Raw genomic sequence first — 22,301 nt, 5'->3', positions numbered from 1 at the left:
ACATGTGCTGTCGATGATGGCACCCCGCGCTCTCAGCACCCCTTTTATTTCTCTACCATCTATCGTAACGCCACGCCTGGGGTCCCTGCGGCCGGACCACGGCGCAGCATCTCAACGTCTGGGGTGGTGTCCTCCGGGAACCGGCCCATTTCCTGTGCTGTGATTGGTTGAGAACCAGGCACTGAGTGTTAACACTGGAATCCGGAGAGCCGCTTCTCCCCATCCTCACGTGTCTTTCTGTGGCCGGTTGAGGGAGGCGGCCCTGTTTCTATAGAAACTCCTCCAAATGATTTTTGCAAAGCCTGCATTTCTTGTTGTGTGTGTGTGGCCCCTGGTCTCTGTCCCCAGGTCCCTGTCAGCAGCGTGTGACCTGGCAGAGACTTCCTTGCCTGTTCAAGTTCAGCAGCACGGCCCCCCATGCAGCCACCCCTGCTGTTGCATCTGATGAGGTTCCAGAGCCCCAGGTCTGATGATTCTGGTAAATCCCCCCCGCCCCGGCTTCATGGTCGTTTCCATGGAGAGACTGACCCCCGGAGCTCCTCACTCCACCAGTTTCTGCCCCCAGCGTTGCTTTCTGACTTGCAGAGGTGGTCTCTGCGTGCCCCCCTGTGAAGGCACCTTGACCTCTACTCCCAGGGGTCCTGCGCGTCCTGTCTCAGCTCGCTGCCCAAGTGAATGACACTCAGGTCGACGTGCACGCCGTGGACGTGGGACTGGGCGCGCCCTCGGGAGCCAGAGACCGGGGCGCTGCCCCACCCGCCTCCCGGCAGAGACTCCGCCACGTCTGAGCCGAACACGGACGGTGCGCGTCGGCAGGGCCTTTGAATCGGCGGGGGAAGTGAAAGGAACGGGCCTCTCCCAGGCTATAGTAGAAACAGGATTTTAATATAATATTCAAGTCTAGCATTTTCTATTTACAACAAATAAATATTGCCCCTCCCCAACTGGTAAACATGGTTTTTGCCTTTTATACAAATACTCAATGCCCCCCCCAGTCCTCCTTTCCCACAGACCCCGTCCTGTGCGGTCTCAGTCTCCTGAAGCCCAGGGCGCGGTGCTGAGTGGCACCTGCAGTGTCCTGAGACGTGACGTTGACGGCCCCGGCCAAGACTGCCCTCGTGCACCGAGCAGAGAGGGGTCCGTGAGGAGGGCCTCTCCTCTCCTGGGGCGGGCCGGGGTGGGCTGCGGGCTCCCTCTCAGCTGGCCCTGACGATGGAATCTTTGGTGCGGCCTGAGGAAGGCTGGAGTGGTGGTGGAGGGCCGGGACCTGGCAGTGGCACGGCCGGTGCCCGTGGCTGTGAGGAGAGAGCTGCAGTGGTCGGGCCCAGCAGGTGAGCGGGCGCCCCGGAGTGCCCGTGGGCACGAGTGGCAGTGACCCACACCTGGGCGGGTGTGAGGGAGGTGTAGTGAGAGCGTGCCCAGTGGCGGGCAGGGCTCCATGCCCCTTGGCAGCACTCCTTGGCAAAGTCGGCAAGTCCTCTGGGTCCAGAGAGCAGAAGGCACCTAAGGCGGCAAGTGGTCCACGGGAGGCCAGGTCAGCCTGTGGACGGGCAGGCGTCAATCCTGGCAGTGAGAGAGGTCCAGGGTGAAACCGGAGTCGGGGTGGCCTGGGCTGGCAGGCAGGGCCCTGGAAGGCGCCTGCCTGGCTGGTGCCACTGTCGTCTGTGACTGGCTCACTGCTCGGCCAGCCCGATCCTGGAAAGGGCAGGCCTGTGGCTGGGCCAGCCCGAGGGACCCGCTAGAAGATGCCCTTGGCAATCTTGAGTCCCTTCTGCTTCATGCGGGGGAGGGTGGAGCTGGCCCCGTGCCTGACCTTTGCCCCCTTGGTGAAGGTCCGTTTCTTTAGGACGAAGTCGTAGTTGGCAGCGGAGTTCATGGCGTAGAACACGTTGGCGTTGTCAGGGATCTTCAGCTCTGGGCAGGGCAGGGTGGAGGGATGGTCAGTGTGAGACCCCGCAGGGCGCTGCCTCACCACGTGAGGGCCCCAGGACGGATCCTTGGCCGGAGACCAAGACCCCTGCCCCAACTCCGGGACCACGAAGGACCCATCTCAGTGACACTGGCCCGAGGTTCTTAGAGCCCTGACCACCTCCCCTGGGTCCTGCCCCGCTCAGGACAAGAGCTCTGAGCCCAGGGACAGGCAGCCCTGTGTGTCGCCTGGGCACCAGGCATTGCAGGTCCTCGCACTCTGCTCCGGCACCCCACCTGTCCCCTCTGGCCTGGAGCCTGCCCTGCCCCCTTCCGGGCTGGAATCTGGGCCCGTTTCAGCCTGTGGCACTTATCCTAAGCCACAGGTGGCAAGCACAAGGCCTGCGGGCCAAATGGGCCTCCACCTTGTCTCCACCTGGCAGCAGCCCCAAGCACTCGCTTGACTGTGAAGGAGGAGTTACATTTACAGGGTCTTGACATTGCGTTCAGCTCTGTGAAGGCCTCCACGAGGCTGATGTGGCCCCCGGTGACAACGAGTCTGACGCCTCTGCTCTGGGCCCTGAACCTGTCCATGCCCCTCTACTCCTTGTCCATAACAAGGGTTGCGCCCGCCCCGCCCCCTCACCAAGGTGGTGCAAGGAGGTGAGAAGGGATTAAGGAACCGACCTCGAGGGATCGAGGGGGCATTACCAACTGTCTGGGGCTGAGGCGGGGAGCGGGTGATGAGCTCAAGGCAAAGGAGGACGTACAACCACGTACAACCCCGGTGTGGGAAACACCACCGTAATTAGTACGAGAACACACTGTGTCTCCTGCGCTCACGACCACCGACCTGCCCGCCCCTGCCTGCTTCCACAACGAACCGGCCCCTTAATTTCCTGCGTGGGAGGGGAGCATGGCCGCCCCGAGTCTGCACTCAGATGCTCTCTCCCTTCCCCAGGGCTTAGAATGCTGCGCTGCCCCCAAGGCCCCCTGCCACGGGCTGAATGCCTGTGTCCCCTCGGGATTCCCGCTGACACCCTGACTTCCAAGGGATCCGGAGTTAGGGCTTTGGGGAGGCGGTGAGTTCCTGAGGGTCCCCTGTGAATGGGACTAAGCGTTCTTCTGAGCGACCCCAGGGAGCCACCCCTCCCCATGTGAGGACAGCGCCAGAAGTCAGCAGGCTGCAGCCCGGAAGCCGGCCCTTGTCCGACCTCGCCCGGCCCCCAGCTTCCGGAACTGGGAGGGACATGTTTCTGTTGCTCATAAGCTCTCAGTCTGTGGGTCTGTCACAGCGGCTGGGACGGGCTGAGACGGTGGCCTATGCACGTGGCTTTTAACCCACCTGATATTCAGTCCCCTGCAGTCAGTCTCCTGTCCTAGCCAGAAAGCACCCCCTTGACGGGTGGGCTTGGCCACCAGGCTGCTTTGCCCCCAGAAGAAAAGCCTTTTCACTGCAGCTCTGACCTGGGGCCACGACCCAGGCAAGGGGGCTGCCCCGGAGCGGGCCAGTGTGGGCAGAGCCGGCTCCTCCCCTGCAGGCCTGTGTTCTGGGGCTGCGGTCAGGGTAAGTTGTGGTCCCTTCACCCCCGGGCCCACCCCCGGCCCACCCCCCAGCCCCAGCTTACTCCGCTCATCCGAGATAACCTGCACCAGCTCGTAATGCTCCGGCTCGCCCTCTTCCAAGTGGTGTTTGTCCAGGGCCTTTCGGATGACAGCTGGGGCCTTATCTTGGCTGGTCACCTGGATCCGGATGGGGACAGGCCATCAGGGTAAGGATCCCAGAGGGGCTCCCTGGGAATGGGATGGCCAGGGACCCATGGAGCCGCCTCAGTCAGGGTCACAGCCTCCGGCCGGATGCTGGGTCTGTGGGACAGGAGAGACCTCCTCTCCTGTCCTCCAAGGGGGTCTCCTTGCAACGATGAGGGGCCTTTCCCAATTGTTCCTTATACCCCTTCCCCCACAAGCCTGCCACCTCCTCCCATACCATGTGGGGGACCGCCTGCCCCTGCAGCTTCTGTAACAGGGAGTCTGAGGAACAGACGGCCCCGGGGTGGCAGCCACAGGGTGCCCAGGGGCCACCACACGCCAGGCCCACCCGGGCTGCAGGCTGCCGGCATGGTGGGCACAGGCAGACCCCTGCTGCAGCCTCCACCCCAAAGGCCAGAGTGCAGGTGAGTCTCAGACACAGGGTCACACGGGTGTCACCGGGCACCTGACCCAGTTGTGGGGTGCGGTGGGGATGGGGGCAGCAAGGGCTCCTCTGAAGCCCACTTCTGCAGGATGGGGAGGGTCCGTTCCACCCCCAGGGCCCAATCCCGCCGGCTGGACCCCGGCCTTCAGTGTCACGCAGTGTCTGACACCACTGGCCGCCCCCACGGCCACCTCCTGCCCCACTTGCCCGAATCTCCCAGCACCACCAGCCCATCCCCTCAGGAGACTGAAGTCACAGGTCACCACTGTCCTCCTCTGCCCCCACCTCCAGTGGCTCCTGTTTCCTTCTGACACTTCTGTGACCCCGACTCTCAGCCCTGACCCCTGCTCCTTCACCCCGGGCCTGCCTGCTGCCTGCTAACCCCCAGCACACCCCCACCTTGGGACACTGCCCTCCGGGGCGTCACCAGTGACGTCCTTCCTGGCTGTGACGGGACCTGTACCTACTGCCCTCAGCTGACGTCTCCTCCCCCGTCCCTCCTGACCAGACCCTCTGGTCGGCCGCCTCGGGAGGGCGGGAGGACACAGGGAGACCAGCCCCTGCTCGTGGCCTGCCAGGCGGGGCCCCGCGGGGACGCCTCCCGGCCCGCTCACCAGGATGCTCTTGTACATGTTGCCGTTGTCCACGTCCAGGCTGACCCGGATGATGCAGCAGTCGCCCACCTGCTGGTTGTAGAGCGGCAGCGAGACGCTGCAGCTGCTGACCCCTGAGACGGAGCGCTTGTGGGTGCGGGTGCCGGCCACGGGCGTGGTGGAGGCCGAGGAGGAGGAGGCGCTGCTGGAGGCCGAGCTGATGCCGGAGGTCTCGGGCGACGACTGCGAGGCCGACTCCCAGAACTGTGGGGGGGCCTTGTCAGCAGAAGCCCCAGGTCGGGGTTCCAAAGGGCTCTCTTTGGGAGCTGGGGCATCGCCGCCCCATTTGTGGGTGTGCAGGGGGAACCGGAAGGGAGGGACCGTGAAGGGCTGTGCGGAAGGGGCGGTCACCTTCTTCTCCTGGCCGTCGGGGGATTCCGGGACGAAGCTCATGTTGATCTCCTCCACGTCGGAGCTGGAGGAGCCCGCTGAGTGCACGCTGAGTGCGTCGGCGACGTCCCCGCCGCTGAGGTAGGGGCCACACCTGAGTTGGTCACAGGACTTGGAATGCGAGCTGCCGCTGGTATTCAGCTCTGTGCTGGGGGCCTGGCGGCTGGAGAAAAGGCTGGGTTACTTGGGGGAGGCCTCCCCTGGGGGGCATCCTCCCGGCACCCCTCCCCCACACTCTGCTCCAGGCACTGGGCTGAGTGCTCAGCCAGTCACCTAACATCCTTTAGCGTCACCCCGTTTCAGAGGAGGAAACTGAGGCCCAGCCAGGTGAGGCGATGCCCCTGGTCAGTGGGCTGGTCAGCGGAGAGGCTGAGACCTCAGTGGCAGCTGCTGGCCCCCCTCTGCCCCGAGGGCCCCCCCGCCGCACACGGCACCTACTCGCTCCAGCGCTTCACAATGGCTGTGTTCTTCTTGGCCTTCAGGGTGTTGCTGGCTGACTCGGAGGGGGGCTCCAGCTCACAGGACAGGTTGTAGCTGCAGGGCAGAGTGGCGGCTGCGGGTCAGCAGGAGCCACACGAGGTCTCCCCCGCAGCGCCTGCCGGCGGCTGGAGTCTGGACACCCGGCCATCTTGCCAGGCAACAGGGTCAAGTGTTCATCTCCCGCCCACGGCACAGCCTCTGGAACTGGCTCTGGGGACAGCTCGCTGGTGACATGTCTGATTCCCGCCCCGGCCTCACCTCTGGGTCTCGCTGAGCCGCTGTGTGGCGCGGAACCAGGCCCCGAACTGCTCCTCGGGCTCGATGCTGTAGTTGTTGCAAGCCGACTGGAGCAGCTTGATCTGGGCGATCACTTCAAACTCCTGGGGCCAGAGGGAAGGGCAGGACAGCAATGGCCCGAGTGGGGTGGCGGCTGGGCGGCTCTGGGTCCCCTCCTCTGCCCTCCCCAGGCCTGACCAGACCCTCAGAGCTGGGTTCACACAGTCCTTCCCCAGGAAATGGACCTTGGTTCTCAACCCCACCCCCACCCTGCCCTGGGAGAGGTTCCCCCTATTCTGTGCCCAACTCTCCCCACCCACAGATAAGGAATGGGGACAGAGTCAAGAATGTTCTACCCAGGGGGTACCTCTGATTTCCACCCCCAAGGCAAGAGCTGTGGCCACTCACCTTCCTCCTCTTCTCGAAGTTGATCAGCCTCCCCTGGAAGGCAGAGAGCCAAAGCCCATCAGAAAATGTCTCCTTGCCCATGGTGACCTGGCACCCCCTCCAGGCTGCATTACCAGCAGCACCCACGAGGGGGCAGACTATGCCCACAGGCTTGGACCTTGGGTGGGTGCTGGGGTACCTTTTTGCCCAACCCTCTTGAGAGGTGGGGAGACTGAGGCCTTGGGGCAAGAAGGCCCTGCTTGACCACCAGACACCTGACCCTAGAGGGTCCGGCTTCCTGCCCATGGGTACCGCCCAAGGAGGGAGCTCTCCTAAACTCTCCTGCAGTTCTGAGCCCACCAGCCAGAGGGCAAGCTGGTCACCCACTGGTAAGAAGGGCAGGTGCCCCCACACACAGAAGCCCAGGGCCCTCATGAGATGAGGTGTGCCACGTGGGGAGCTCAGGGCTCAGTGAGGGGTGTGCTCCTTCCGGGGCTCGGGGCCCGGCCCAGCCCGGCCGCCCCCAGCCCCCCGGCCCGCGGCTTACTCACATACAGGTAGTCCTTCATGGCGGTGTCCAGCATCACCAGGTCCGTGAGGAACGTGCCCAGGTAGGGGATGGTGCCCTGGATGACACCCTGTGGTGTCGGGGTGGGAGGGGATAAGTGGGTCCGTGGCCACTCCCCTGGAAACCCCTGGGCCCCGGCAGGCGCCGGGCCTCCTGCTGGGAGTAACCTGTGGATCTCTGGGCACCAACCTCTCCCTGTCTCTGGACCCCAAAGTCCCTCTGGTCACCTTCCAGGCCTGGTATTTGGTCAATCCCCAAGATTATATGGTCTCAGGCCCTCCCCACCCCTAAATCCCTGCACCCTCCTCTTCCAGGCCCTTGCCCTGGTGGCTCTAACTAGTCCCCCAGGGACACCTGTGGGTCGGGGCTCAGAGGGGGCCAACCCCTGCCTCTCCCGGGCCTCGGGCAGGCTCACCGTCTCCTTTGGCCGTTTCTGGGCCCTCTTGGGGTTCATCTCCAGGGTGGCAAACTTGGAGGTCCCCTCCTACCAGGGCAGAGGGCAGGGTCAGTGAGGACTTCTCCCTTTGCCCTTTGCACCCAGATCTGTCTGGTCATTTGCACCCACGCCTGGACATCCCCTCTGGGACTTGGCTCCTGGGCATGCCCTGCAGGGCCACCCCTGGGCTGGTCTGGGAAGGAAGGGATTCCTACCCCTGGCACCCTCCACCGCCACCCGGAGGACGCTGGGTGCCAGCGGGAAGGGACAGCACAGAAGCAAGAGACCTGACCCTGCCCGCTCACCCGCCCCTTCTGGGAAAGCCTACACGCCCCATCCCGTTCCTGGGGCCACCCACAAACAGGTCCTTCTCTCCCCAAGGTCCAGACAAGACAGGCCTGTAAGTTTCCAAAGAAACCCGCTGAGAAGCTCCCCGCACCCCATACCTTGATGAGCAACTCTCGGCTCAGTGAGTAGTTGTTGTCATCTGAGAAAATCTCCGACAGCTTCTGAAACACCCGCAAGCTGTCCCTGGGGGTGTGGTGGGGGGAGTCAGTGCAGATCCATTTGATCCCAAAGGCCCCAATTGCCGGGGCTGGTGGTCCCACTGGGCCCTAGGGCTCTGTGGGCCTGGGGAGGTATCCCTCATGTTGGCCACCTGGTCCCCGTGCATTTCTACTGAGTGGCTCTGATGTGGCCAGTTTTGACTTCCTGTGGCTCAGTAACCGAGTACTGAGGTGGAACTGTCGGCCTGAGGCCGATGGGCACGTAGGACCCCGTGTACCCTGGCAGGAAGCTGGCCCCCAAGGGGACAGCCCCATGCCCTGTGGGGGGACCTGGTGCACCGTGGAGCTCCTACGGAGAGGCCCGCCCACCTGGAAACTTCTTCCCACGTCTTCTTCAGCCGGTGGACGGCGTTGCTCTGCAGGGCGGAGAGGATGGCGTACAGAGACGAGAAGTTCTTGAGCGCTCGGCACTCCTGGCAGGGGGGGAGGGGCGCAGCCGTGAGGGGGGCGCTGGGGCACCCACCTGCTCCAGTGCCAGCCCCTCGGCAGACCAGAAAGATGCCCGGGGAGCCCCCAAAGGGACCTGGGCCCCAAGCCCCGAGAGCTGCACTGCAGGGACTGGAGGACCTGAGCCCCGGCCAGAAAGGGAGGGAGGAGGAAGCGAGTGCCTAAGGAGGGGTGTGCGAGTCGGGGTCATCGAGTCCCTGAAACAGGGGCCCGAGAGTGGATGAGGGCGGCAACGGGGTTTCCCGGTCCCCCGAGGCGTACCCTGGCCACCTCGATCCAGTGTTCCACCACCCTGGCCCTGTCCCTGGCCGTGGCACTGCGGTCGCCGAGGCAGGTGGTGATGACGCAGTTGGCCACACTGTTGAACTGGGTGACAGTGGCACGGACGGTGGGAGCCAGGTGCTCCTTGCCCTTCTTGTCACGCTGGGACCAGATGGACCCCAGGCAGTGGTAGGGCACCACCTTCTTGAACAGCTCCTGGGGGGCAGATGAGCGTCACCCGCCAGCTCTGCCGCACCCCAGCTCAGCACGCTCAGTCTCCTACCGTCCAGGGGGCCCTGGTCAGAGGGAGCTCTGGAGACTGCGGACGGGGACTGAGGCTCTTGGGGGTCTCGGCTCGGTTTCCTGCCCGCCCTCACTAACTCTGAGCACTGGGACGTGGCTTCCACCTGCACGGACCGAGCGGCGCCCCGAGCCCCGTCACAGCTGTCTGTGCCTGTCCAGAGGCGTGTCCACTCTGTGGGTCTACAACTAGGGGTTGGTCTGGTGTCTGCCACATAGTCAGGTGCTCATCCGGTGCCAAGTGCCGAGGCTGGTGAGGCCTCCTAGGCAGATGGGGGCAGGTACCTGCTGGAGCCGGCTGCACCTCGGGAGCTCCTCACCTGTCTACTCTTCCACCTCATCTGTGCAGAGGACGGGGTGGGGGTGGGGTCTCAGCTCCATAGTCCACAGGGGAATCGAGGCCTCAGGGTTAAGAAGCTTGCCCAGATCACTCGGTCTGTAATGCTAGGGGCTGGGATTTGGGCCAGGACATTGGCTCTGGACCAGGAAAGGTAGGGCTGGGCAGCGGTGCCAGGGGAAGGTGTGCCTTCTCTGCCCACCTGCTGAGCAGCGTCACTCACCGCATCCATCAGGGTAAACTGTTCTGCCACCAGGTCCGGAGGGAACGCCAAGAGGTGAGGCTTCTCCTCGCTCAGCCCATTCTCTGCAGCCACAGGCGAAGGCCAGGAAGGCTCTGGTGCTGGAGCTGGCCCTAGCTCTAGAGTTCTCAACAGAGCTGCCTCCAGCTCTGGAGTGGGTGTTGGAGCCAGTGCTGGCATTGGCTCTCGCTCTGGAGCTGGTTTGAGATCCGGCTCAAGCTCTGAAGCCAAGACTAGCTCTTGCCCTGAAACCAATACTGGACTGGGCGCTAGAGCTGGTGTTGGACTGAGCGCTAAAGCTGGTGTTAGAGCTGGCTCTAGCTCTGGCATGGGACTGGGCGCTAGAGCTGGCACCGGCGCTGGCTCTGGAGCTGGAGTTGGCGATAGAGCTGCAAGAGGAGAAAAGTTCAGCAACACCTCTGCTTTTCCAAGACAAAAAATCACACCACTGCTTTCACATCTTCCCCACCTGTGGGCCACCATGTGAGGGTCTGAGGCCAGTCTTTGCTCCTGGCCATGTTAGCCTCTGGAGCCCCCACTGTGTGCCCAGCACTGGTCCCTCCCCAGGCACCCACCACCCCTGGCTCCTCACCCTCCAGCTCTGCCTGCTCTAGCTGAGCCAGGAGGAGGTGTGCGCGGCGTTCCAGGTCGGAGCCAGGCATGTTGAGCTGCACGTAGGCTGCCAGCTGCCGGAGGCAGGGGAAGTCGGGGGGCTGGCAGAAGTCCTCGGAGTACTGGTCCAGCCAAGCGCCCAGGATGGAGGAGATGGCACTGGGGGGGGGGGTGCGTGGGGCGGCAGCAGTCAGAGGCCTGGCCTCTCCCTCCATGTGGCCCTCCCTGGGCCACGCCCACCTCTGCCCTCCCAGAGGCCAGGACCCCCTGCCCCCTGCCTTGGGCCGTCCATGCAAGGGGCAGGCCTGGTGAGCAGGCAGGAGCCGGTCACCTCTGGGGGAAGGAGGCCTGCATCCATGGGGTGACCCTCTCCTGCCCCCGGAAAGTCTGACACCCTCCTATCTGTCCCCAGCCCCTCCCCCTGGAGCATCCTCCTGTTTACTGCACAGAGTGGCACACAGTAGGTGCCGCAGGAAGGCGGGAGGGAGGAGGGGCAGGCACCGTGTCCCGCCCAGCCTCCCGGACCCTAGTCTTCCCTCTGACACTATTCTGGGGTCACAAGCTGTGTGGGGCAGCAGTTTACCCCAACCCCGCAGCCTCAGCCCCCAAACGTCCCCCGCGGGGCCAGGAGGCCCTCCCGCCAGACGAGAGGCCCACTCACTTTCTCAGCTGGTCCTGGGGCCCACCGTCCTCGTGGGGGTACGGGAGGATGCATCCGTATCTAGAGGAGGCCGTGAGGGCGTCACATCTACCGTACCTGCTGCGACGTCTGGTGTTACTGGGGAGCCCCTCCCCCCACTGCCCCCCATTAGGTTGGAGGCCCTGGAGGGCAGGGTCGTTTGCCTGCTTTTCTCACGGAATTCTGTCATAGGCCCAGAAAGTGCCTGCACACAGGGGGCTTCACGAAGTACGTCTGGGGGAGGGGTGAATCCCAAGTGGCACCTTGCTGACATGGGAGCGGGTCCGGGCCCCCCAGGCAGCCCCCCGGAGTCCCTGCCCTGGCCTCTCATGGAGTGGACCCCCACGGGGAGGACCTGGGCCCTCCATTCAGACAGGAAGACCGTGGCGCCCACGGGCACAGGGCAGTGAGGCTGGAGACGGAGCTGCTTGGGTGGGGAAGTCGGACGTAAGGACCAGCACAGGCGCGGACAGCCCCACTGCCCGCCGTCCCGACCACCCTGGGGGTCCGTCCTCTCAGCATCCAGTTTTCACCGGAGCAAGCCGAGGCTCAGAGAGGGGCAGCGATACTCCCAAGAGGCACAGCAGGCGGCGGGCGGGGCGCTCACCTTTTGAAGAGCAGGTCCAGGACCTGCTGGGTGGTGGTGAAGGCCCGGTAGGTGCACAGGAAGATGGTGACGTAGGAGAGGTCGCTGCCCTCGAAGGCGGGCACCAGGTGCTCCACCAGCTTCTCCAGCGTGCCCGCCTTCACCGTCCGCACCTTGCAGGTCTCGTACAGGTTCAGGGCCGACTCATTTTCACACTGGGGTGGGACGAAGGAGGGACAGGTGGTCAGCGGCAGCAGCGGGGACCACCGGAGGTGCAGGGGTGGGGCTGGAGCTCAGACGAACTCCCAAGTGCTCAGTGACTTCTGGCAAGAGGGGGGACACAAGTGTCCCCAGCACTCATACGTAAAAGTAGAATTGGAGGTGGGGGGTGATGAAAAATACTAACTCCTCAGCTGGCCGAGGAAGGCAGCACCTGCCTGGGTGAGAGCAAGAATTACCCGTGAGCCCTGGCAGAACAGCCACGGGAAAGACGGGGGAGATGAGAAAACAGCCTACCAGGAGTGGGAGGGGTGGCACGTGGGGACACACGGGACCTCCAGGGCAGCTCTGTGGAAATGCCACAGACAGAAAGCAAGTTGCGCGGCCCCGGATGGTGGAGCTGCTGAGGGAGCTGGCTCCCTTCTGGGCCGCCAGACCTCGGCTCTGACCTGGAGGGGCCCCGGGGCCGTGCTCCGTGAGAGCGAGTTACAGGGAAGTGTATGTACTAACCTGAGCCCCTGCCCTTTCGGGGTGAAAACAGCCCTTCCTACAAAGTGGGGTGATGTTGCGGCTCAGAGAAGGGGAAGACAGGCTGAGGGGCTGATGGCCCCAGGCACAGCGAGGGGGCAGGAGTGAAACAAGAAAAACTGGGGCCCAATGCAAAAAGACTCCCAGACCAACGTGATGGCAGAAGAGCGTCAAAGTGCCCTTTCTGATGTTCACACTGCAGGGACAGTGACTGCACTCGGCCAAGCCCGGGGCGGGACAGTGGGGCCCAGGAGGGAAAGCCAGTGGGAGCGAGCCCAGGGCCGTGGTGGCCCCCCACACTCACCCCCAGCCAGCGCTGGCCCTTGGTGGCACCCTGGTGCACCTGCACCTTGCGCAGCGAGACAGAGTAGACGACCCCGTTGACCAGCTCCTCTCCGATCTCCTGCGTGGAGCTCTGCAGAGACAGGGCCCGGCCGCCGGGCGGGCAGGTCAGGGCCCCGCCGGCCGATGCTGCAGGGGCGCCCCTGCCACCTCTGACCCCCAGACACGATCCAGAGCAGCGGCCGCACAGACCCCCACCGGGAACAAACCCAGATGTCAGCTTGCAGACAGGACACACAGCAGGGTGAGGGGCGCTGCCCGGGGCCCTCCCCTCCCACCCTGCAGGCCGCCAGCCGGTGTGAACCGGACCAGGCTGCCAGGCTCCCAGTGCAACAGCCTGCTCCTGCCCAGGGGGCCCCCAACACGAGTACGGTGACTTGGTCACTCTGCAGATGAGGAGCGACCAGTCCAAAGTCACGTGACACGGCAGGGGAGCGGCGGACCCCACGCCCCAACAAGGCCCACCGCACCCAGGACGTGGGACCCCACCTCCGTCCCTCCTCTGCCCAGCCTGCCCGCCCCCGCCCCCCGCTGACCCCGCAGGGGTGGCAGCCCCTCCCGGCCCAGCCCTGGAGTCAGCGTCACGGCTCTGGGGCAGGTGTGGGGACCCTCCAGGCCACATCCGAGGCCACTTCCTTCCCCTTCTGCTCATTCATAGCCTTGTGCCTTCTTGGGCAAGAGAGGAGTTCCCCGTCTGTCATCACGTGCGTGGGGACAGAGTGAGAAAGGGGACAGTGCTGACGTGCAGGCTGGTGGCTGGGGCTCCATCAAACCCCAGGCCATGGGACTCTTTGGCTGGGCCGGGAAGAGAAGTCACCTGACCAGCACTGGACGCCGGGCAGAGAGCAAAGGCCCTCCTTTCTTTCAGGAGGCAGCAGCCCCATCCTGCCGGGCAGGCTGGCCCGGGGCTGTCATCAAGGCTCCCACAAGGCCCCCTGGTCACTGCTGGGCTGGGCTTCTCAACCCTGTCCCAGCTAGCCCTGTCCGGGGAAGGGGGCCCTGCAGCGGTGGGGGTCCTGGGAGTGGAGGCATCAACCTCCGAGAGCTCAGGGAGGGACTGGGAGCTCAGAGGGCCCCCGCCCGCAACCCATGAGACGTGCTGACTCAGCCTGGGCTCCACAGGCAGCCCCGGGGCCCGTGGCCTCAGTGGGGGCCCTGGGCAGGGACCAGCCGCAGCATCCCGGACTGTCACCCGCGATGCCAGCACCCCCGGGTCAGGGGCCTGTGCGCTGGAGGCTCGTGAGCCGTCCTCCAAGGTCCGCTTCCTCTGACCCAAGGCCGCCCTCCGGCTCCTGGCAGCGTCCCAACGGGAAAGCCACTGTGGCCACACAGGACCTCACACCACTGCCACCTCCAGGGAGCGCGCCAGCCACTTCTTGGAAGTCAGCAGGGATCCCACCGCAGATCCAACCCCCCCCCCCACCGGAGCAGCGCCCCCACCCGCACCCTCGCAGCCCACACCCAGGGGGGCCAGCCCTTCCACCGAGGAGGGAAATTCCTCCTCCCAAAGCAGAAAAACAGAAACAGATGCGCACTGTCCGTCCCCCCCACCCCTGTCCCCACCTAACACGCCCTCCCTGCTTAGAAGAGCCCCTGGGAGGGGGTGGTGACAGACAAGGGCCTCAGAGGCCTGCCACCCCCACCCCAGCCGGGCCCTGGCCACCCCCACGTCTCCTCAAAGGTCCCAGAGCCCTGGCCCCTCCTGGGGGTTTCAGTCACATCTGGCCCCGCTGGGAGCCAAACAGCACCCCGCGCCCGGACTCCTGGCAGCAGTGGGCAGCCCAGTGCAGGACGTGCCCGCCAGAGGGCACTGGACTTGAACCCCTTGGGAGCCCACACAGCACCTGGCTCCCAGGGGCCTCCATCCAGGCCTGCTGGACAGAGCCCTTCCTGGCCAGGAGAACCCTCGGGTGGGGCCAGGGCCTCAGGTCCAGACAGCGGCTCACAGAGCCGTGGGCCTCCCTGGCTGCGAGCAGCTGGCTGGCCCTGTTGGGTGTCATGTGATCCCTGAGCCCTTCCCCCACCCCGGAGGGGCCCCCTCTGCCAGCCGGTTGGGGGGCAGGGCGGGAGGCTGCGCCACAAGAGCCAGGCTGGGGGAGTCACTGCCCTGTCACACAGATGGGGAGCTGCTCTAGCCGGAGCGGAGCCAAGCCTGTCCTCCCCGTCCCCCTCCTGCAGCAGCGGCAGGACGAAGCCAGACCCCTGAGTACAGGCGCCATGGAGCCATCGACTGAGAGCCAGCAGAAGGGCGGCTCTGCAGCGAGTCCCCGGGTCCCCGGGTCCTGGGCAGAGGGGGGCGGGGCATCTGCCCCTGAGCTCACCCCCTTGCCGGGGACAGGGAAGGAAAGCAGCCTAGGCCACAGCCTGGTCACTGGCCCCAGGACCTGCTGGGCAGGCAGGGCAGGGTGCTGGGACCCGCAGATGACCCTGGGCCACCTCGTCTGTAGAGCTGGCTGCCCGGGGGCAGGAACAACAGCCCGGGGGGCTGCACCAGGCCCCCAAGAACACTAGGGGCCCTTGGGGGAGTGGGAAGGAGGGGACTGGCCTCACAAACAGATGTCCTGAGGGTGGCCCTGAACTGTTAGGGGAACAGACTGCCATGGGGGTGATCCGTCCTCAGGGGGACCAAAGCAGACACTCCCGATGTCCCCAGGGCCAGCAGTCCGCACCACTGCCTGACACACCTCCACCAAGTGGAGTCAGGGGGGTGGGGTGCCCCCAGGCCCTGGGGAGCAGAAGCCTTGGGAAACAGGCCCTCAGAGCGTCCCACACCCTCCTGTCCCTCAGGGTACAGCTGGAGCCCGGGAAATGAGAAGAAGAAATGGCCTGTGGGGCACCTTAATGTGTCACCTTAATGTGATCAGCCTTCTTGGGGTGGCAGACCAGCAGGATGCTGTGTCCCCAGCTGATCGCTGGCCACGCCCCAGTACCCTCAGGGTAGAATGAGGGGCTCACCAGGGTGGGGGGGGCACAGACGGTGCTGGGCCCTTCCCCAGCCCTGCCATCATTCCCGGAAGGTGGCTCACGGCCGTGCATATGGACAGCGCGCCTCCCATCCGGTCAGCTCTCCGCGCCCGCAAAGATGCGCCGTTCCTGTGAGTGACCAGAGGCTCCAGACTGGTTCCTCCTGAGGGGACCCACTGAAGCTTTCAGACGTTTTTTAGCCTTTTGTTCAAATGCGGGAGCTCGGACTCAAGACAGATCAAAGCGGGCCACTCGGCTCTCAGGCACCCCCGACACCCAGGACCGGCCGAACCCCAAAACCATGCACCCATTATCCAGAGGGGGAGGCTGAGGCCCAGGGGGTGATCAAGCAGACAATGTCCAGCCTGAGAGGAGAACCAGGATTTTTCAAGGTCAAGTCCTGGTTCATCTCTAGACCACAAGCGCAGGACAGGGCGAGTGAAAATGCTGAACGTGTGTCCCAGCTGGATGGCAGCTGGGTGTCCTGTACTGAGCCCCAGGGCATAGACAGGGCCCGGGCTGGGGCTCGAGGTAGGCCCTGGGCGAGGGTGGGCCACACTCCTGGTCGCCGCAGAGGCAGTCCTGGCTGGGGGCCGCTCAAGATGTCAGTTTTCAGGATGGCCAGGAAGCCCAGGGACCCCAGAAACTGGGGTTTGGAGGTTGTACTGAGGCCCCAACGAGGCTGACCCATCTCCCCCAGAACCTTCTCCCAGCAGCCTGAGCCCAGCTATGTAAATGTGCCTCAGGTGGGGAGGGGTGACTGGCCCCCAGGGGCCAGGTCTGCGAGGGGACAAGGCCAGCCTGGTCCCTCGGGCGTATAGGACGAGGCTGAAGGTCCGGTGCCAACAGCAACACCACGGGCCAGCGTCCAGTGAAGGTGGCACTCACCATGCCTGGTCCTCCCAACAGCTCACCTCATGGACAGGGAAGGAGCTGGGTGGGGACTCTGCCCCGGACGGGAGCCAGGAAGTAGCAGCTGGGGCAGGGACTTGAACCCTGGCCTCTGACTCTCAGGTCTTCAGGAGCCACACCCAGGCCTCACTCCACAGGTGGCTGCCACCGTCGCAGCCTCAGAACGGAGTCCAGTGACAGGAAGGACTCCCTTGGGTCACACGGCCAGGTGTGGGTGGCCCGGCCCAGCCCCCTCAGACCTAGGTCTCTCTACTGAGAGGGGACGTCCATGGGCCCCGAGGTCAGCTGCAAGGACCAGACCCGGGGAATGCCATGCTGACCCGGAGCCCGGGGAGTGGGCTTTCCCTGGAACCCGGCCAGGAAACACGACCAGGGCAGCCACTGGTGTCCAGCTCTGACGCTGTGCCAGGCATGACAGGGACTGTGTGTCAAGCCGCCTGTCTAGCTTGGCCCTCACCCTAAGCAGAGGAACCGGCACATAGTCCATTTTACAGACAAGGAAACGAGGCTCAGGGTGCAGGTCCAGGGAGCGGGGCCCAGCCGGCACCGCAGGGCCCAAGCTCCGGACCGGCACACTCGCCCCTGCCCCGCGGGTCAAAAAGAACAGCATCAGGGCGTGACTGCAGAGCTGGCCGAGCAAGCAGCCCGAGCTTCCCTGGAGAGGGGAGGAAACAGCCAGAGCCACGCCCACACCCAGATGCCCCAAAGGCAGCCCTCGAGCACTCGGGGTGCCCCCACCCTGCTCGCCTAGCCCCGTCCCGCTCCGGCCGCTCACTGCCTAGATCCTCAGACGCCATCGGACTGGGGAGTCGCTTCACTGCAGCTGCGTGTCCAGGAACGCAGCGTTTCCGGGCTTTGGAGGCTGGAGGCCTGAGCCTGGGACAGGGTGGCCACAGCACGATGCCAGGCCGTGGGAGCCATCTGGGCCACCAGCCAGCAGCCCCTGGGAACCAGGCCTCAACTGCCTGGTGCAGCCTCCCAAAACTGCCCCCTGGCTGGCCCAGAGGCTGGTGGCAAATTGTCTCCGGTGAAGACAGGGCCTAGATTCACCCAAGTTCCCGGTGGAGGATGGGCCCCCAGCCCTGCCCGAGAGCGACGCAGCATCTCCCAGGACTGACCTCCCTGCCCCTGCCCTTGCTACCTGAGAGGGGCTGGACAACCTAATTAACCTCCAGTGCCTCAGTCACTCCACCTGTTAAATGGACTGTTTAGTCCTGAACGAAAAAGGACGGGACGCCTGCAGGCACTTGGTACAGTGCATCCCACAATGCGCTGGCTCCAGGAGCCATTCTAAACCTTTGGGGTCCAGTGTGGGTCTGCTCCTTCCTGGGAGCTCTCCCGTGTGAGCTCTGGCCCAAGGCTCTAGGCCTTCCTCTGGCCTACAAGTGTCCCTACCCCTCACACGACGAGGGGGCTTCTGGGCCACCTGGCCCTTGTTCCAGGGCCCCCACGCTCCAACTAAAAATTGCCTGAACCACGATCCTTCTCTGACCCCTCTGGTCTCTCGTGCACCGCAAGTGCCCAGCAGCGAACCCGGCCAGGTTCCAGCCGTGCCTGCGTCCTCCTTGGTTGTGCGTACGTTCAGATCTGGGACTTCTCTCCTTGGGGCTCCGGGTCCCCATGGAGCAGGGCTGGCACCTGCTCTGGATGGCAGTGTCTGTCTGCATCTGTCTGCCCGGCTGGGGCAGCGGCCTGCCCAGAGGCGGGCATGAGGGCCAGGAGACCCCCAGAGAGCACAGAACCACACAGGCCAAGCTGGGTCAGTGGTGGCTTGGCTTAGAATCAAGATGACCAGTGGGCGGACGCCCAGATGTGTGAGGACATCTGGCAGCCTGGAGAGGGAAGGACTGGGTGTTGGCTTGGTGGGGAAATGGGGGGCAGGGGAGGAAAGGCAGAAACTGCCTGGTGGTTTCCAGAGAGGACAGGGACCACAAGCAGGGCTCTGGCACACTACAGTGACCAGGAAATCAGCCCCAGGATGGGGGTGGGGGAGCTGTTGGCAGGAGGGACAGGGACTTCCCCGCCCCCTCCACCGGCCTATGGTAAATGGTCATTGTGTTTGGTTTCCGGCAGTGGCCTCGTCTTCTGCCAGGACCCTGGTTTTCCTGCCCCAGCCAGAAGCTTCCCCTTTGATTCTAAACAGTGACCATGGCCTGGATCTGGTGCTGAGCTTCTCCCCCACCCCCCAGCAGAGCAGCATCAGGAGGGAGGGAGGGGGTGAGGGATCAGAGATGGGGGAGGGGAGGCGGAGAGAAGGCCAACCCCTGGGCAAGGGTCGGGCTCAGATCTGCCTCTCCCTTGAGTCCTCAGGGATGCACAGGGACAGAGAGGGAGGCAGGGAAGCCATGAGCCCCACCCTGGCCAGGAACCTGCCTGTCCGAGGGTCCCCTGCGAGCGCAAGGGCGGACCCTCTCGGCACACAAAGCCAGACCGGCTGCCAGACCTAATGAAAGTCGGATGAGTGCTCAGGCCTCCAGGGGTCCTGCTCCAGTCGCCAATGAAAACCAAAGCTCTGGGTGGCTGAGGGTCCCAGAACAACAGCAAGCTCGGGAGGGAAAGGCCGCCCAGGCCTGGGGTTCCCCCACCCAGAGCTCCCCACTCCGTGCCCCGGGCACAGAGACACGCTTTATCCTTGAGCAAATATGGACGTGTCCAGGCCGTCTCCGTGCTGGAGATGCACCAGGGCACAAGACCCAGGCCGCGAACGGCCCGAGCTCACAGCACACTGGGGCCTAGAGTAAGGAGGGGTGCTGGATGCCAAGGGGGCCCCAACCAGCACGGAGGCTCAGGAACTTCATTCGTAAGGCTCTGGCTTGGTCTTGATGTGCGGAACCCCTCAGCCCAGGGCTGGCCTTGGTCCAGGCCCCACGCCCAGGAAGAGCAGGGCGAGGGGGTCATCCCCAGATCCACTCTCTCTGCTCCAGTGGTCAGGTGCACAGTCGGACAGGTGGAGGAGGGTGCCAGCCCACCACCTGCATGACCCCATAACCTGCTGAACCCCACTGCACCGAGCACACCAGAAACAAGAGTCTCGATCCTCCCCTTGATACCCTGGCCTCTATCGGTAAAGGGCCTGTATCTCCTCTTCTGAATCCTCCCCAACCCTCACCAATTCATGGTGTCGGAATATTTTCTAATCAAGTAGAAAGGAGTCAGCCACCCCTCTGGGAATGAGAGGGCCTTGTCCCAACCTCCCTGCCTGGACACACAGCCTCCAAGGTGGGAGGCCTGCTTTCTCTCCACCTGACCCTTCCCCCATCCCCCCCACAAGCAGCCCTGAACATCAGATGTACTTCCGACCCCAAGGGTGGAAGGTCTGGAAGGCCACTGTGGTCCCAAACCAGCCCGGAGGGGCCCAGGAGTTTGATCCCCTAACCACCAGTTCAATACGGATTGCGGAGCCAGGCCTGTGCAAGCCAGGGCTGGCAGCACAGGTGGAGCAGGGCCCAGCCCTGGCTGTTGGGAAGACGTAAGCAGACAGTGACAGCCCGCGGAAACAGGTCTACCTGGACTGCAGGGGCACGTGGCTGGCACACCTGGGCACAGTGAGGGAAGGCATTGGGGCGGGGAGTGGGGCAGGGCTGCCGGTTCTGGTTCCTAAACAGCCAGGCCGGCTACCCTGGTGGCCTGCTCCCACCCTGTCCACCTTGCTGCCTGGGGGTTAGAGCAGCGGGGGGGGGGGGGGGGGGACCGCTGCAGAAGGACCCTCCTTCCGGACCGATCAGAGCTCTGGGCCCCCACCCCCCTTCGCTGGGCCACGGGGCGGGCCACCCCGGCTCGGCTCACCCACCTCCAAGCGCGGCAGGTCAGGGTCTAGCTGTGTGAAGCTGTGCAGCACCACCGGGCAGCTGTCGGGGCCGCCCACCTCCAGGCGCACCGCGTCCCACACGCTGCGGCTCCGCCGGGAGCCCGGAAACAGCGTCTCGGCGCCGGCCCCAGGCCCGGCCGCCTCGGTCCACATGCGCTGTACCATGGACGGCTCGCAGCGGCGCGGGCGGCCGGCCGAGCCGCGGGACCCGGGGCGGCACAGGCCCGCGCGGCTCGGCGCTGCCTGCGCTCTGTGCCCGCCGCGCCGCCCCGCTGAGGTCAGCCCAGGGGCCGGGCCTGCGGGCGGAGGGGCGGGGCTGGAGAGGCCGAGGGCGCTGAGTGCGCGCGCGCGCGCCAGCTGGCTGTTTGCGTCCTTCGGAGAAGGGGACCGTGGACACCGCGGTTAGGTAGCTCGTGTGGGTGCATGCGCTCGTGCAGCGTGTGTTGTGTAGGTGTTTGACTTGTGGACCTGCTGATGTACGGTCAAGAGGCCCTGAAGTCAGTGCCGCCTCCCACGAATTCCAGTTAAGCCCCTCCCCCGCTCTGTGGCCTTGGAAAAGTTGCTTAACCTCTCTGAGCCTCAGTTTCTTCATCGGAGAGGATCCCACTGGGTGGCCGATGGACAGCGCTCCACTGGTGCCTGAGCCTCACTGTGGGCTCCTGAATCTTGCAACCCTGGCCATGTCTCTGGTGTACACAGGAGTGCATTGGGGAGGCCTGAGTGGTGGAGGGGTGGGGGGAGAGGGGCCACGCTGAGGAAGGGCTGTCAGGGAGGAGAGGGGAGGACCAAGAGCAGGCCTCACGGGGGTTGAGGGATAGAGGCTTTAGAGTGTGAGGGGTCGGGAAGGACACACGCTGGAGCACCTGCCACTGGCCTGGTCAGCTGCGGCCACTGGTGGCTTGTGTCCTCAAGGCCTCAGGCACAGGTGAGGGTAGAAGTGAGGCTGCTGAGGGCTCGGGAGGAAGGAGGGCTAGGAAAGAGCCTTCTAGTCTTTCGAGAAACCAGTGGGGAGGAAAGAAGGATCCTGGAGGTGAACGACAGGGCCAAGGGAGTCTGCAGGTAGACGAGCGAACACACACCTAACCCCATGCTGGGGCCTCAGGCCTCAACCCTTGCCGAGGCCCGTGACCACTATCAGCAGCCCTGCCAGTGCCCAGACTGGTCCCCTGCCATCGGGCCTCAGTTTCCCGCCTGTAACATGAGAGGGCAGGACCGCTCCGCACAGGCCACAAGCAGGTGTTGTGCACCCAACACACGCCAAGCCTCAGGTGTTCCCGGAGAGTGGGGCCCCAGCAAGCTCCCACCCACCTGCGTGCCCACCTGGTGGCCGGGGGCTGTGGCAGGGGTGGGGAGGGGTTGTTAGGAAACAATTTGTCGGTTTCTATTTCAGATGTTAAAGAACGCTGTGCCCCTTGAGTCGGCAACCCCACCGTTAGGAATTCGCCCTCGGTGGCAATCCAAGGGGAGGATGTGCGATTCTATAGGAGCCTGTTTACAGAAACCGCGGTTACAAGGCTGTCCTCACTGTTAGTGACAGGGGCTGCGATTCACAGGGCGCTGTCCCTTATAATCCCTACTCCCCTAATCTGGGGTAGATCCCTTACCAAGGGCGGGGCCAGCCCAAAACAGAGGGGACTCAGACCCCTTGTGCCTGCCGCCTGACGGAAGACACAGAGGTGTTCCTGCTCCAAACCGGACGCAAACCCAACCAGGCCTCCACACGTAACCCCGTTTGGGGGAATAACAGGGACCAGAGGGACGCACTCAACATGTCACCAGGGTGCAACCCAGGCCCCTTGAGACTTCACAGGACAAGCCAGCCAGTTTCTGCAACGGAGACATTTCAGGGCAAAAAGTAAAGCAGGAACTACAGACTGAAAGGAAGGTGAGAGGCAGCAACCAGATGCAATGTGTGGGTTTTAACAGGGCACCTGTTAAAAAGGCGAAACAAAACAAAAAAACCTCAGGGACAATTAGGATCATGTGTACATTACTGGACGGGGGATGATGTTTGACGTCACTGTTGGGTGTGATCACAGGACCAGGCTTGCGATCAGAGGAACACACCAAATCTGCATACACACGGTCCGCTGGGCAGGGGAGGAGACGGAGGACGTGGGCAGTCAGAGGGGACACGGGGTGGCTGTCACTGAGATCACTGAGCAGGGGGCTCCTTCTGCTCTCTTCTCCACTTTCCTGTCTATTGG

General features: G+C 64.3%; 1 protein-coding gene across 4 annotated transcripts; it reads right to left on the bottom strand.

The window, feature by feature from the left end:
• Positions 1-875: 875 nt before the first annotated feature.
• Positions 876-20,354, bottom strand: RALGDS (ral guanine nucleotide dissociation stimulator). 4 transcript variants are annotated; one of them, XM_037127728.2, is made up of 19 exons: positions 20,077-20,354; positions 12,373-12,483; positions 11,343-11,536; positions 10,718-10,816; positions 10,037-10,215; positions 9,427-9,833; positions 8,567-8,782; positions 8,168-8,271; positions 7,739-7,823; positions 7,272-7,340; positions 6,840-6,926; positions 6,310-6,342; positions 5,884-6,005; positions 5,584-5,679; positions 5,107-5,308; positions 4,717-4,959; positions 3,537-3,651; positions 1,814-1,914; positions 876-1,563 (listed from the first exon to the last, which is right to left on the bottom strand). In XM_037127728.2, exons 1-19 carry the CDS (start codon positions 20,257-20,259, stop codon positions 1,558-1,560), a joined length of 2,652 nt encoding a protein of 883 aa, XP_036983623.2. In that variant the 5' UTR covers positions 20,260-20,354; the 3' UTR covers positions 876-1,557. The 4 variants fall into 4 exon arrangements, with proteins under 4 accessions (XP_036983623.2, XP_036983620.2, XP_036983621.2 ...); XM_037127725.2 differs by having other exon boundaries at positions 876-1,914; XM_037127726.2 differs by having other exon boundaries at positions 876-1,914; positions 10,718-10,813.
• Positions 20,355-22,301: the final 1,947 nt, after the last annotated feature.

Source organism: Artibeus jamaicensis, unplaced genomic scaffold, assembly GCF_021234435.1.
Source record: "Artibeus jamaicensis isolate MK-2021 breed Jamaican fruit bat unplaced genomic scaffold, CSHL_Jam_final contig_471, whole genome shotgun sequence".
Taxonomy (NCBI): domain Eukaryota; kingdom Metazoa; phylum Chordata; class Mammalia; order Chiroptera; family Phyllostomidae; genus Artibeus; species Artibeus jamaicensis.
Note: the sequence above shows the minus strand (reverse complement) of the source record. Positions and strands in the feature narration are given on the sequence as shown.

Bases quoted from the DNA above. Each gene is read 5' to 3' on its own strand.
- RALGDS (XM_037127725.2), bottom strand. From the start codon at position 20,259: ATGGTACAGCGCATGTGGACCGAGGCGGCCGGGCCTGGGGCCGGCGCC. The intron at 6,927-7,271 runs GTGAGCCTGCCC...CCGACACCACAG, and splicing joins AGAAACGGCCAAAGGAGACG to GGTGTCATCCAGGGCACCAT. The intron at 1,915-3,536 runs GTAAGCTGGGGC...TGCCCTGCCCAG, and splicing joins GGTTATCTCGGATGAGCGGA to AGCTGAAGATCCCTGACAAC.